This window comes from Labeo rohita, chromosome 22 (assembly GCF_022985175.1).
Source record: "Labeo rohita strain BAU-BD-2019 chromosome 22, IGBB_LRoh.1.0, whole genome shotgun sequence".
Lineage (NCBI taxonomy): Eukaryota > Metazoa > Chordata > Actinopteri > Cypriniformes > Cyprinidae > Labeo > Labeo rohita.
In genome coordinates, this window is record NC_066890.1 from 29,512,044 (window position 1) to 29,526,424 (window position 14,381).

A 14,381-nucleotide genomic window follows, 5' to 3' on the forward strand; every position below is an offset into this window, starting at 1 on the left:
ATGCCATAAAATCACCATAAAAGTTGGTCATAAAACCAACCTGATCTCATGGCAATTCATACATATTTTACTGGGGTCTAGACAAATCGTACAAAATCGTACGAGCAAGGTCATACAAATTAGCCACCTTGTAAAATATGTACGAATTGGTCGTGAGATAGCATTGCATAAAACTCTTGCACTATAGCCCAAGTTTTCGGAAGTTGAATAATACTTTTATGTTGGTAAATTGTAAAATTTCATGAAAATCTTGGTCATCATTCACTTGTATTGTATAGAAAAGAGCAGCTTGAACATTCTGCTGAATTTCTCCTTTTATATTCTACGCAAGAAAATTTGGGTTTGGAACCACAAATGCATTAGTAAATAATGATAAAATGTTAGTATTTGGGTAAACAGTTGTTTTTTTTTTTAGTTTGACTTTATTTATTTATGATTAATTTCAGACTTTTACACAGCTCTTCCAAGTAACTCATAGTGACCACATCTGTTGCCTTAAAAACTACACCAAAATGCAAGAAAATCAACATAAAATTGGCCTAAACAGCTTTTTTATTCCAAGTCTTTGAATGTCATATGATACTTTTATGTCAGTAAATAAAAGAAATGCATGGAAAAGAGCAGCTTGGACATTCCGCTAAATTTCTCCTTGTATATTCTATGCAAGAAATTAGGGTTTGCAACCTCAAATGCATGAGTGACAAATGACAAAATGTTAATATTTGGCTAAACTGTTTTATTATTATTTATTTATTATTTATCAAAGATTTTTACACCGGTATTCCAAGTAGCTCACGGTGATCACATCTGTCAACAAAAATACAAGAAAATCAACATAAAAGTGGTCCATACAACTCTTACTCTTTATTCGTAGCATTTAAAAGTCATACAATACTTTTTTGTCATAAAAAAACAATCCATTTAAACGCTGAAAATCTTGGTCACCATTCACTTTCATTGAATAGAAAAGAGCAGCTTGGACATACAGCTAAACTTCGCCTTTTATACATAAGCAAGAAATAAAGTTATATGGGTTTGGAACGACAAATGGAGGAGTAAATTATTCATTTTTCTGAATTATGCCTTTGAATAAGAATAACAGAGATACACAATAGCTTTTCTAAAGTCTCGTTCGGCTGCCGACAGCCGAAGGACCTTGTTTTTCTTTTCTTTTTTTCCCTCCTTCTCTCCCCTCCACCTCCTCCAAGAACAAATTGATGTTGCTCACTTCTCCCCAACATAATTACATGCTTGGGCCTCCAATTTTCTGTTTTAATTCCTAAAGAGCAGAACTGAATGCCACATCGTTATCTGAGGCAATCTGGTGGCAGCCATGAAAGGCGACATTATCCGAGCCGTTCATGGAGGGAAATTACAATATGGAAGTCTTCAACTCACCGCACTATGCTGTGCCCAAAGCCTGTCCCTCTGGCTTTTAAAGGGCATTAGCAAACTGTCACCCGGCGAGAGCCAGCCAGCTTAGCTCTGACGCCCCATTCAGCACGAAGGAAGAGGCCGCGAGATGGGCACAAAAGCGTCTGATTACTGTGGCATGGCTATTACATGGCGGAGGGAAACTAGACTGTCTTGTCCCACCCTTGCCTGAAGGTTGACAAATGCATTAAACCAGTGGTGCGTGACTCATTTTTAAGTTTCAAAATTCTTGCAAACTCACCCATGTAACAATTTAGCTGTACACTTCAGGATCTCACAGGTGGCAAAATACGTTATGAAGAATAATAACAAAATTTTACTACATGTTTTAATTGTATTAAAGATACATTTCCTAGAGAAGCAAGACTGCGTAATGGGGTGGGCGATATATCAGTAGACACGATTAACCAGTAGGAATTTGTCAACAGGTTTAGATTTTGGACTATTGTCTCTATCACAGTTACATGTTAGGGTTACATGAATGGCCAGGGATCAGCAATCTCCACGTAAAACTGATCGGGCAGATCAAACCGTAAGTCGCAGAGACTTGAAACTTGGAGGGATGGTAGTACTCACACCGCCTACAACGTGACCAAAGCTCACCCAAATCGGCCTGACGGAGGTGCTACAGTGATCAAAAGCACAAAATCGCTTGCAACTCCTAAACCATTCGCAGGCTCAAGTGTCTTATGTTGTTGGAATCCTTGGATCACACTGGATAACACACTCACTTCAGATTCGTCCATCACCCTGGTAAAATTTTTGGGGATTTTGCATTTTTTTGAAAAACCTAGACTAGTTCTAAGTTTTTCGCTTGATCGGAACTAAACCAGTGCAGAAAGATTCTCTGGAGAGTGAATATCAATAATTATCAAAAAAAGTTGAACTTTCAATTCTTGAACAGAATGAGATATCTTCGCCAAACTCGCAACGTGTATGTAAAAGCTGAGTATGAGGTCACATGAAAAATTAGCAGAGCTTGACCACTTGATGGCGTTATAAGAGGGGAAAAAAACCCATAAAAATGGCCATAACTACACAACCGCTTGCCCTATCAACATGAAAGCCGGTACACGCGGTTGTGGTCCAAAGTGCGACAAGAGTCTTTAAGGATTTGTATATTTTAAAAAACATGGACAGATAGACAGATAAACTTTGAGCACCTATTAGACATGGTTAATGGAGGTCAATCAGAACGAAACTTGGTGGGCCTGTTTGACTCACAGCCCTAAAGGTCTGTGAGAAATGTGAAAGAAATTGTATATTGCATTGTTTTTTTACACATACGCACGATATTCATATCATACGATAGGCCTCCTCATTCCGGACAACTTTGAAAATCACTGCTGTCAATCAAACCATTTGTTAAATGAGTAAGAAGATGTGAAAAAAAAAACACTGCAGTACAATTTTCTGGACTCTCTAGGTCAATCATTATCAAACAAAATTTAAAATTACCTTTTAGAAAGCTATAAGGGGGTAATTTAGAAAAGGGACCTGTCCAAATATACCCCAAAGCCTATAAAGCCTAAACGAAAACTCAAAACTTCACAAAACCTGGTGAGCCACATGTGACAGGCGATTCTAAACAAGCATGCAAAGTTTTAAGGAGAACGGGCCACAGCTGCCACTATAACAGTCATGAATGTTAAAAAAAAAACAATACATTTCTATGGCAAGTTACCTGTTTTTGGCAAAAATGCTTTTTTTAAATCATTGATTTAGGTGGTTACAGGCTTGTTAAATAATGTCTTACTTGAACACCGGTAATCGCTGCTTGCAGCTATATTATTTATACTGAGTTTTTGTGTATGCATATATATATTGCATAATATTTGTAGTAAATGATATTTTTAAGCATCTTTTTAAGTTGCATGTTTAATAAACAGGTCTTACCTAAGTCTAAATATTATTTTTAACTTTATTTATTATTAATTTTTAATACATCTAATTTAAACATTTCTCTCGAAATGTTCCCATTGTATGATTAGGCAATGCTGAGCTTTTTAATTTACGTACTCAGCATATTTGTGCTGAGCTTTTATTTATTTAACTTATTTATGCTCCTTGTTTCCTCAAAACTGTGGATTTTACCTGTAGGATAATAGATGATCCTCAGCAGTCTGTTTATGGAATTATGCAAATGAAAGGAGGAGTTTATAGATAGTAATGCAGTCGAGGCTTATAGATTTGTTTTGTGGGTGGACGGCATCTTTCAGGCTCAGTGACAAGGCCAATGAGAGAATATGATTGCCTTTCTACTATCCAGAGATGAAACAGCGGCTGAGAGCAAAGCCTACATGAACAATATCATCCTCGGCATTCAAATGAAGAGTGGCAGCTCGATGATTATTGTATGAAGTAGCATATTACTTTTGGCCTTATTTCCTCTATGGGGACTGTGTGCTCTGATGTACAGGAATGCTGTTTGATTAGTTGCATTATTGTATAACTGGATGGGAATAGTTGGATGTCGACCACATCTTTCAGAAGCATTGTTCTTACAAATAGACCTTAGTCAGAGTAGACAGCATAGTCTAATTTGTCATGAAGAAAAGAGCTGTACAGTTGTGCAACTTGCCTCAATTGAAAATGCGTCTTTACCGTTCGAGTAGGAAGAAAAATGTATATGACTTCCGAAATGCCATTTGTAACCTTTTTTGTGACATTTCTGAGTGATGAGTGTGATAGAATATGACGTGATTAGAAGATATGAGACATACAAAGTCATTTGGAATTCACAACCAATTTTGCTTCTGTAATGTGATGTGTTCCAAAATAAAAAAAAAATATTTATGTTTTAGTTATTTTAAATGTTTATTTTGAGTTATTATTTGTAGTTGAATATCCCTAAATAGCTACTCCCAGCCTTATTTTCATTTTCCAACAAATTAAATATGGCATCTGCTCTGACAAAAGTCTACAGTGATGTTATTAGAAGAGACGAAATGTACAAACACATTTTCAGTAGCCAACAAAATTAGATATGACCTATGGAAAAGCATTTGCATTTTACTTCTGTAGTGTGATTTCAAAGTGAAAATGTATATTTGACAAGAAAATGATTTGGAAAAAGGTACATTTTAATTAAATCATTATTTTTAATGTTGTAAATTTGTGTTGTTTATGTATTTGCATATTCCAAAATAGCTATTTTTGAATAGAAATAGCTATTCTGACAAAATTCTATAGGTACACAGTGACGTTATTCAAAGAGACATGTGTGGTATATGTAAACTAGCATTTATGCATGAGGTACGACCTGGAGCTAATGGTCATTTAGCCTGAATCTTAGAATATCTGCTTCAGTGTAACCATGATATATTCAGCCTTGATAGCTGTCGCATCGTAAAGGAAAATGCGGGAGGGAACAGAAGTTGCGCTGTCAAGGCCATGAAGAAAGCATTGCCTTAAAGTTCGAAAGGGAAAAAATGAATACAATTCAATTTTTCTGCTCCGAACTCCCAGGTCCCTTAAGGACTACAATAATATGTGCGTCGATCCCTCCATTAGAATGAGCCAGACCGACAGCTATTGAAATGTTTCGAGGGGGCTTGTGACAGCCCTCTGACTGGGAAGATGGACGCTTTCACTAAACATAGGTTGACACATTTTTCTCTTTTTCCGCTCTACTTTCTCCTCTACTCTGCGAAGCACTGCCTATCCATCATGCCCCCATGTAGCCTGTGTGCTTCTAGTAACTTTTCTCTCTCTCTTTCTCCCTTTCTGCTTTCTGTTTTTTCCTCTATCTCTATCCGGCAGCTGATGCAGCAGCAGGCGGCCCTCATGGCTGCCAGTCACGGAGGCTACCTGGCGCCCAGCGTGGCCTTTCCCACCACCCAGATCCACCAGATGGGGGCGCTCAATATCAACAGCCTGCCGCCCACCCCCATGACCCCGGTGTCGGGTGAGTTTCATCAGACACTGGGTGAGCAACAGTGCTTCATTTCCTTTTTTGCGGGATGGGGTCTGAGATGAAGGGTTACCGTCGTGTTAGTCTGACCGGCATAGCTTATGCGCTTTAAAACGTAGATTTCAGTCGTACTAAACCTATATATTTCATCTTCAGTCTGACGAAACACGTATGATTTTTGCAAAGTCAGACTAACAAGACACAGTTGTGGCTTGGCTTTGCACAGCATGTATTATTCAAGTGTATTGTTAGTCGCACAACAATTGGCCCTACACTGTGCGCCAACTTTGAAAAAAGGTGATGTGTATTTAATCCGAAAATTCTCCGTCACTGACGGAAAAATCTGAAGGCCGTCTATCATTTTGACAGGTTACACTGAGGGTGATCTATTGTAAAATTGTAGCTGTAATTCCCACCCCTGTCCAGTTGGTGGCGAGTGCGCTTCAGTGTGCAGCAGAGCACTGAATCCAGAATAAAAACAAAACTATCACGAATGTTTTCCTATGTGTTTGATTACGCGCAGACGAGTACACAGAGGCTACAACATTAAAGAGCGCCAAAACGGTATTTATTGCTTGAATTCCCTAATGAAATGGACAAAATTAAAAAAATCTGAGACTTTGTTTTATATCAAATGTAACACAAAACCTAGCCTATTGCTATTTCTTGTAAGGAAGAGACACTATGTACTGTTTATTCATCAACTGAAAACAGCATAGACCAAAAGATCGATTGTGATTTAAGAATCGATTTTGATTTATTAAAATGAGAATCTATAAAAAATGAGAAATCGATTTTTTGTTTGTTTGTTTGTTTGTTTGTTTACCCAGCCCTAGCGCATTTTGTTGTTTTTAATGTGAACAAAAATAAAAGCAATTAATGTGTTATTCTAATTAAAATATGACAGTTATAATGGCGGGTAATAATAGATTATGAAGGAATTTTTACGACCCTGTCTGTCAAAATGACGGACAATGTTAAAGTCTAGCGCAACCTCTTATTTAATCTATCAAGTGTTTGACTGCAAACTTGTCATATATTCTTGGATGGACTATAGTTTAATTTTGCAAAAACCCACGCAACTGCACATGTAAATATATGTTATGTTCAAAAAGCACAAAACTGTACACAGTTGCGTACATTTCTTCAGTTTTTTTTGTACAGTCGTTTGCGTTAAAAAAGAAAAAGTTAGCGTAAATGTGAATAGTCTTTCTTCTGAACTGTAGTTGATACTACGGTAAAGAATTGCATTATAACTGCTTATGTAAAAACATTCTTGCCGTCAGTACGTATTACTTCTGGACGTATGCAATTTTACAAATTTCCTCAGTTCTCTTGTACAACCGTTTGCATTAATAGTGTGAATAGTGTACTTTTTTTCGTATGTTAAAAAGTCAGTACGCATTACTTCACGACTTATGCAATTTCACAAATTTCTTCAGTTTTCTTGTACAACCATTGCGTTAATAGTGTCGTTCCCTTTCAGTCAGTCACGTTCGATGTTAAGTCAACTGACGTCATGGGCTCTCAAGTGAGACCCCATGATGTAAGTCTACGTAACGTCTCCGTTCCCTTCTTCAGGGAACAAGGGTTACATACGTAACCGAGACATTTCGTTTCAGTCAGTCAAGTTCGATATCATCTTGACTGACGTCATTGGGTCTCACCTGGGAGTCCATGACATCAGTCGACGTAACGTCTCCATTCCCTCCTTCAGAGAACTAGGGTTACATACTTGGCCGAGACGTTTTCTGTATTTTAAAAAGTCAGTGTATTACTTCTGGACTTATGCAATTTTATGAATTTCTTTAGTTCCCTTTCAGTCAGTCACGTTTGACGTTAAGTCGACTGACATTATGGGCTCTCAAGTGAGACCCCATGACCTCAGTCGACGTCTCTGTTCCCTCCTTCAGGGAATGAAGGTTACATACGTAACCGAGACGTTCCCTTTCAGTCAGTCATGTTCGATATTATGTCGACTGACATCATGGGGTCTCACTTGGGAGCCCATGATGTCAGTCGACGTAATGTTTCTGTTCCCTCCTTCAGGGAACTAGGGTTACATATTTAGCCAAGGCGTTTTCTGTATGTTAAAAAGTCAGTACGCATTACTTCTGGACTTATGCAATTTTACGACTGTCTTTAGTTTTATTGTACAACTGTTTGCGTTAATAGCGTGAATAGTGTAGTTTTCTGTACAGTATGTTAAAAAGTCAGTATGCATTACTTCTGGACATATGCAATTTTACAAATTTCTTCTTATTATTACCTATTTATTCTTATTATTACCTTACTATTATAATCACCATACGATGTTGTCTTTAATGTCAAATACTTACCCAATTACTTTAATCAATATTGTAAACTTTTAAACTTATACATGTAAAAACAGGAGCTCATAGGGCTGCAATATTATGACAAAATAATAATTTTGGATTTTTGCTCTTTTTATTGTAATAATGAGTATTAATATTGATATAGAAAACAACATAAAATGTTTTTGTGTTGTCTTGCGCCCGTCATATTCTGGCTTCACACACAAACATGTCAGCCCATGATGTTAGCCTAGTCTAGTGCAAATATTGCAAAAACTCCCATTATAATCACTGAGGCTACGAAATTAATCTTTTATTTACATTGCATCTGTACTGTGTTGTTTATAATGAGGGAATTCACAAGCGCGTGCACTCATCAACAGCTCCGGCGTTTTCAGGCAAATGACCGTCGCATGAGCAGCCGTGGAATTGCAGTTTCACATTGGAGATTTGTTTAAATATATTATGACATTCCAAAACAAGCACATTTCTTGCCTTGATTTTAAGCAAATCATCCCATCTCATGGCACATTTTAAGTTACTCAAATGCCCATGCTGACATTTCCTAAATGGCACGCCAGAATTGCAGATTGTCCATTTTATTTGTCCTCCGAATGCTTTGATAATCAGGACACACGGCTGCTCTGATTGTCATTCCCAACACTCCGTTATCATACAATCTAAACAAACAGGAGATCTTATTGGATAATGGCCACCTTACAGCATTTGCTTATGCAGCAGTATTGCACTTTTCCAATCCCTTCCGAAAACATGCCACCCAGTGAATTATGCTCAGCTTTAACAAAGCTCATTCCTCTTTTGTCAACAGCACTGCTGTACCAATTTACACTATACACCACGACACCAGACAATATCATTTGTCATTCCCGGTAAAGCACATAGTTTTGGCAACATGTGCGTAGCTTGCAGCTAACTGGCCGGCTGATTTCGTAGCACATTATTAGTATCGTGGCTAATTGACTGACCGTGGAATGACAAAACGTTTGCGTTCTTATGCAAAGTTAAAGCACAAGCTATATTACCTGAGGGGCTGGAACAGCAAGACGCTCCCCCTGGCATCACATATAGATTTAATACGGTTCCATTTTTTACAAGCCGCCATCCAGTCCCATAAAAGCCTCGTCCAATTAAAGCTCCAGAGCTGTCAACTCCTCTTCTGCGAGGCTGAGGCTATCCATGTGTGGCATTACATGCAAATGTACTTACTTGCTACTTCAAATATTAAGTCAGACAGACAGGACGGTTTGTCAAATGTTTTGTTAAGACACATGCAATGCAAAACATGCACTTTTTCTATCACAGCTCATCCATCACTCACTGCATGTTTGTTTTAGCAGCACCCATTGTCCTGAAATTCACAGGACTGCAAGATTGCAACTGTTTATACTGTAAAAATATACAGTGATGCTGCCGCTTAGTTTACTTTTTTCTTAGGTAGGAGTGTAGTGGTTAATAATCAGATGTTAAAGGGATAGTTCACCCAAAAATGAAAATTCTGTCATTAATTACTCACCCTCGTCGTTCCAAACCGTAAGAACGTCATTCATCTTCGGAAAACAAATTAAGATATTTTTTTAATGAAATCCGAGAGTTTTCTGACTCTGCATAGACAGTAACGCAACTGACACATTCAAGGCTCAGAAAGGTAGTAAGGACATTGTTAAAATAGTCCATGTGACAGTGGTTTAACTGTAATTTTATGAAGCTACAAGAATACTTTTTGTGTGCAAAGAAAACAAAAATAACTAATTTATTCAACACTTTCTTCTCTTCCATGTCAGTCTTCGACATTCGTTCACGAGAGTACACGACGCATGCATGTTGCTGTCTGTGCAGGGTCAGAAAGCCATCGTATTTAATCAAAAATATCTTAATTTTTGTTCCAAAGATGAACAAAGGTCTTACAGGTTTGGAAATGGTAATTAATGACAGATTTTTCATTTTGGAGTGAACTATCGCTTTATGTGATACTTTGATATACATATATAATGGTATTTATATGTTACTCTTTTGATACTTCAAATGTCCAAAGCATAGTGTGGTATATCATGTGTGCTAAAAACATGGTATCATCATAGTATCATGTTAAAAAAAATGTAATATTACTATGGTAGCTGTCACAAAGTATAATATTACCATGGCAGATGTCCATAAATCCATAATAATGTCATGGTAAACGTCACAAAAACATACATGGTAATACTATTGCTAATGTCTGTGAAATGATAGCAATGCCGTGGTGTCACAAAACATAGAATTACTATGACAAATGTTTATAAAACAAAGGTAATGCCATGGTAAATGTTATGAAAACATACAGTTGAAGTCATACACCTTGCAGAATCTCCAAAATGTTAATTATTGTACCAAAATAAGAGGGATAATACAAAATGCATGTTCTTTAGATGATACACAGCTGTGATTTTGCTTTGTTTTGTTTGTTTAGTGATAGTTGTTCATAAGTCCCTTGCTTGTCCTGAACAGTTAAACTCCTCACTGTTCTTCAAAAAAAATCCTTCAGGTCCCACAAATTCTTTGGTTTTTCTGCATTTTTGTGTATTTGAACCCTGTAAGATTTTGAGACCCATCTTTCACACTCAGGACAACTGAGGGACTCATATGCAACTATTACAGAAGGTTCAAACGCTCACTGATGCTTCAAAAAGAAGACACGATACACTAAGAGCTGAGGGATGAAAACATTTTGAATTTGAAGATCAGGGTAAATTAAACTTATTTTGTTTTCTGGGAAACATGTAAGTATCTTCTGTAGCTTCTGAAGGGCAGTACTAAAAAAACGGATATTTAGGCAAAATAAGAAAAATGTACACATCCTCATTCAGTTCAAAAGTTTACACCCCCCGGCTCTTAATGCATCGTTTTCCCTTCTGAAGCATCAGTGAGTGTTTGACTTTCTGTAATAGTTACATATGAGTTTCAGATTCTGCAAAGTGTATGTAAACTTTTGACTAATACTGTAGTATTACCATGATAGCCCATGAACCCACGCTATTACCATAATAAAGGTCACAAAACATAGTATTACCATGGAAAAATGTCCATAAAACCATAATTACACCATGGTAAATGTTCATGAAACCACGATATTACCATTGTACTGTAAATGTTACAACAAATATTATGGCAAAGATCTTTGGAACCATAGTAATATCATGCTAAATGTCACAAAAAAATGGTATTACCATGGTAAATGTCCATGAAACCTAGTAAATCTCACACAAACTTAACATTTCCATGGTAAATGTTAATAAAGCACAGTAATCACCTGGTGTTTTCATTGTATGAAATGGTATGGTACTAGCATGGTATTTTGACAAGGTACCAAGGTTTTTAATGTAATGAGCAGGGTTGTTTAGTTAAGGAAAGCTAAAACCAAACAATAAAAACACTTTTGTTGCTTGAAATACAATTTAAATAAACACTATATAGACATTAAAAAAAAAAACGTTATTCTAATGGCATATGCAAACATACTTGCGGTCTGTTTGCATAGTTTGCTTTATGTTGGATTAACAAACTTTTTGTACAACTGCTAGCGTTACACATTAACAACAACAACAACAAAGATCAGAAGTGTGCATAGTATTCTAGATTTTATTCTGAACAATAGTCGAAATCACATTGTAGGGATGGTATAACCAAAATCTTATAATATGGTAATGATATTAATCACAATATAGTTATTTTTGCTTTAAATAAGGTCTTTATGATATCAAAATTTTACTGAAATATTGTCCCAATGATTCTAAAATAACAATGGTACTATAGCTTATTTTGTTTAGTTTTTCTTTTTTCCCCAGACATGTTCCTTGTGAAAATTAACAATGGTTTTACTACAAATAAAACCAAAAAACCATGATTACTGTAATTAAACCATGGTAACCACAAATTAACTATGGTTTTGCTACACTAGCCACAGTTTAAAGGAGAAGTCCACTTCTAGAACAAAAATTTACAAATAATGTACTCACCCCCTTGTCATCCAAGATGTTCATGTCTTTCTGTCTTCAGTCGTAAAGAAATTATGGTTTTTGAGGGAAACACTTCAGGATTTTTCTCCATATAATGGACTGCTATGGTGCCCCGAGTTTCAACTTCCAAATGCGGTTGTAAACGATCCCAGCCGAGGAAGAAGGGTCTTATCTAGCAAAACAATCGGTTATTTTCATTAAAAATAATACAATTTAAATACTTTTAATCTCAAATGCTCGTCTTGTCTTGCTCTGGCTGAACTCTGTGTATTCTGACTCAAGACAGTTAGGGTATGTCGAAAAACTCTGATCGTATTTTCTCCCTCAACTTCAAAAATCATTTCAAAATCAACCTACATTGCTGCAGAAGTACTGACCCAGTCTTTGCAAAGTGAACATGCAAAGAAGATCAAACACCCTTAACAAAAAAGGTACAACAGTGATACAGGACGATTTTGAAGTTGAGGGAGAACATGAGATGGGAGTTTTTTGACATACCCTAACTGTCATGAACCAGAAGAAAGTCCAGGCAGAGTAAGACAAGACGAGCATATACATTAAAAAGTATATAAATTGTGTTATTAGACATTAAAAGACATGAACATCTTGGATGACAAGGGGGTGAGTACATTATCTGTACATTTTTGTTCTGGAAGTGGACTTCTCCTTTAACCATGGAATGTTTAATGTAAAATTGTGGCTATATAAATGGTAATCACTACGCCAAAAAGCTATGGTTACTACAGTTTTAGTATAATAAAACCATGGTTGATTTTCATAAGGGGTACCTTAGAATTCTGAGTACCTTGCTGTACCATGTAAATAACATGGGAAATGTCCATGAAACCACAGCACCTCGTTTTTTTCCCTTCCTTGCAAAAATGATCAATCTCTGTGTAAAACAACGACGCTCGTATGTTTGGATTTCATCCTCTTCTTGATCTGGGATCAATGTCATATTAACATGCAATGCAGCTGCTGGGGTGAATTGGTCTCTCTTACACTGACTTAATTGAAAGAGACTGGCGGAGCTGCGCGGATCTCCTGTGGACGCGAGATGTGCTGAAATATGCGCAGCATTGGACACGCTCCTGCGTGCGCGCGTGAGCTCTGCTCTACTGATTGCCTTCCATTATTGAACCTATTGGAATCTGTTGCATTATTAATCCTGGGCGAGATAGAACGGCTGGCGTTAAAAATATTCCAAGGACTACAATAAATAAGATATTCATACTTTTTTTTTTTTTTTCTAGTTCATTCATTCATTCATTTGCATCTCCCTGGCAGGCACAGCACCTCTGGTTTATTCAATACACCTGCCTTCGCACACACACGCTCTTATTGGTTGTGACTTGTGTATAAAGCATTGTGGAAGAGTGGACTATACTGGAATCTGGTTGGATATTGAGAGGAGAAATAGTACGTTCCAGGCTTTAAAAATGACTGGAAAACTGATCTGTTGTGATGCAGATCATGAAGTGGTTTTTAGGGAATTGTGCTGCAATCTGAAGACATCTGGCAAGACCACAATCGAACGGCAGAACAGCTGTCACGTCATCTGAGGCTGCTTTCAGATCTCCATCTTTTAGTTAATGCACAAGTATTATTAGAGCCAGATATCCTCAGTGTTGGAAATAACATTAATGTGAAGGAACAAAGTATTAGCAGAACATCTCATTGGGCTCAAGTGGAGTTACGGATAAAAGATTGGCAAAATTGGATTACAAAATAGACAGCATCTGGAAAGTATTATGATGATATGGAGTACAATGAACCATTTTAACAAATTCAATCAAAAATATAATTCAGTATGACTGACACAACCTTACTGTATGTATAATCTTGCAAATGTAATTGTTACAACTGGGCGACAGCACACATTTCCTGATTTAAGTCTCAATTTGATTGTGATTCAGAATTTATTATTTAGTTACAGTTTTACAGTAAGTATTACAGTATTATCAAAAATAACAATGTTAGTAATATAACTGCACTTATTAGGTAAATTATCAAGCATTTATTATTATTTTGTGATATAGTATTAATGTGGGATCAATCCTTAAACCCTTAAGAAAAAGATACTGCACAGTAGCATCGATATGGAATCATTTTACCATTTTTGTGCATTAATATTAGTCATATATGATGAATAATACTTAATAATAATAATTATTAGTATTATTAGGTATTTAGATGAATACATTTTCATTTCATACATTTTGACTTAAAAATGTGAAATTAAGAACAAGTTCTTATTTTCAATAACAGCCTGACAATTATTATTGTTGTTGTTACTGTTATTATTATTTTAAGTATAAAATACTACTACTAATAATTTATTATTATTATTATTATTATACAGTTTTATACAGTTTCACTTTCATTATCATTATTTTGTACTTTAACACTGTTTATTAAATATAAAATAATAATAACAATAATAATAATAATAATTCTTATTATTATTATAATAATTATTAATATTATTAATTTACATATATTTGATAGATTTACACCTTTTAAAAATGTGAAATCATTATTTTTATTAATTATAAAATAATAAAAAATAATAATTATTATTTTTAATAAATGATTTAGATACATTTTATACATTTTTACTCTTTAAAAATGTGAAATCATTATTTGATTAGTTTATTAAGTATAATATAATAAAACTAATAATGCATTATTTTTTAATTATTATTT

General features: G+C 35.8%; 1 protein-coding gene across 14 annotated transcripts in view; it reads left to right on the plus strand.

The window, feature by feature from the left end:
- celf5a (cugbp, Elav-like family member 5a) overlaps positions 1-14,381 on the plus strand; it is a 281,579-nt gene that overhangs the window by 245,461 nt on the left and 21,737 nt on the right. For 8 of the 14 annotated variants that reach the window (XM_051094407.1, XM_051094404.1, XM_051094405.1 and 5 more), the window contains exon 7: positions 5,197-5,362. In XM_051094407.1, the coding sequence (XP_050950364.1) occupies positions 5,197-5,362 (166 nt within the window). The remainder of the gene's footprint in view (positions 1-5,196; positions 5,363-14,381) is intronic. The other 6 variants (XM_051094409.1, XM_051094410.1, XM_051094414.1 and 3 more) reach the window with 1 other exon arrangement.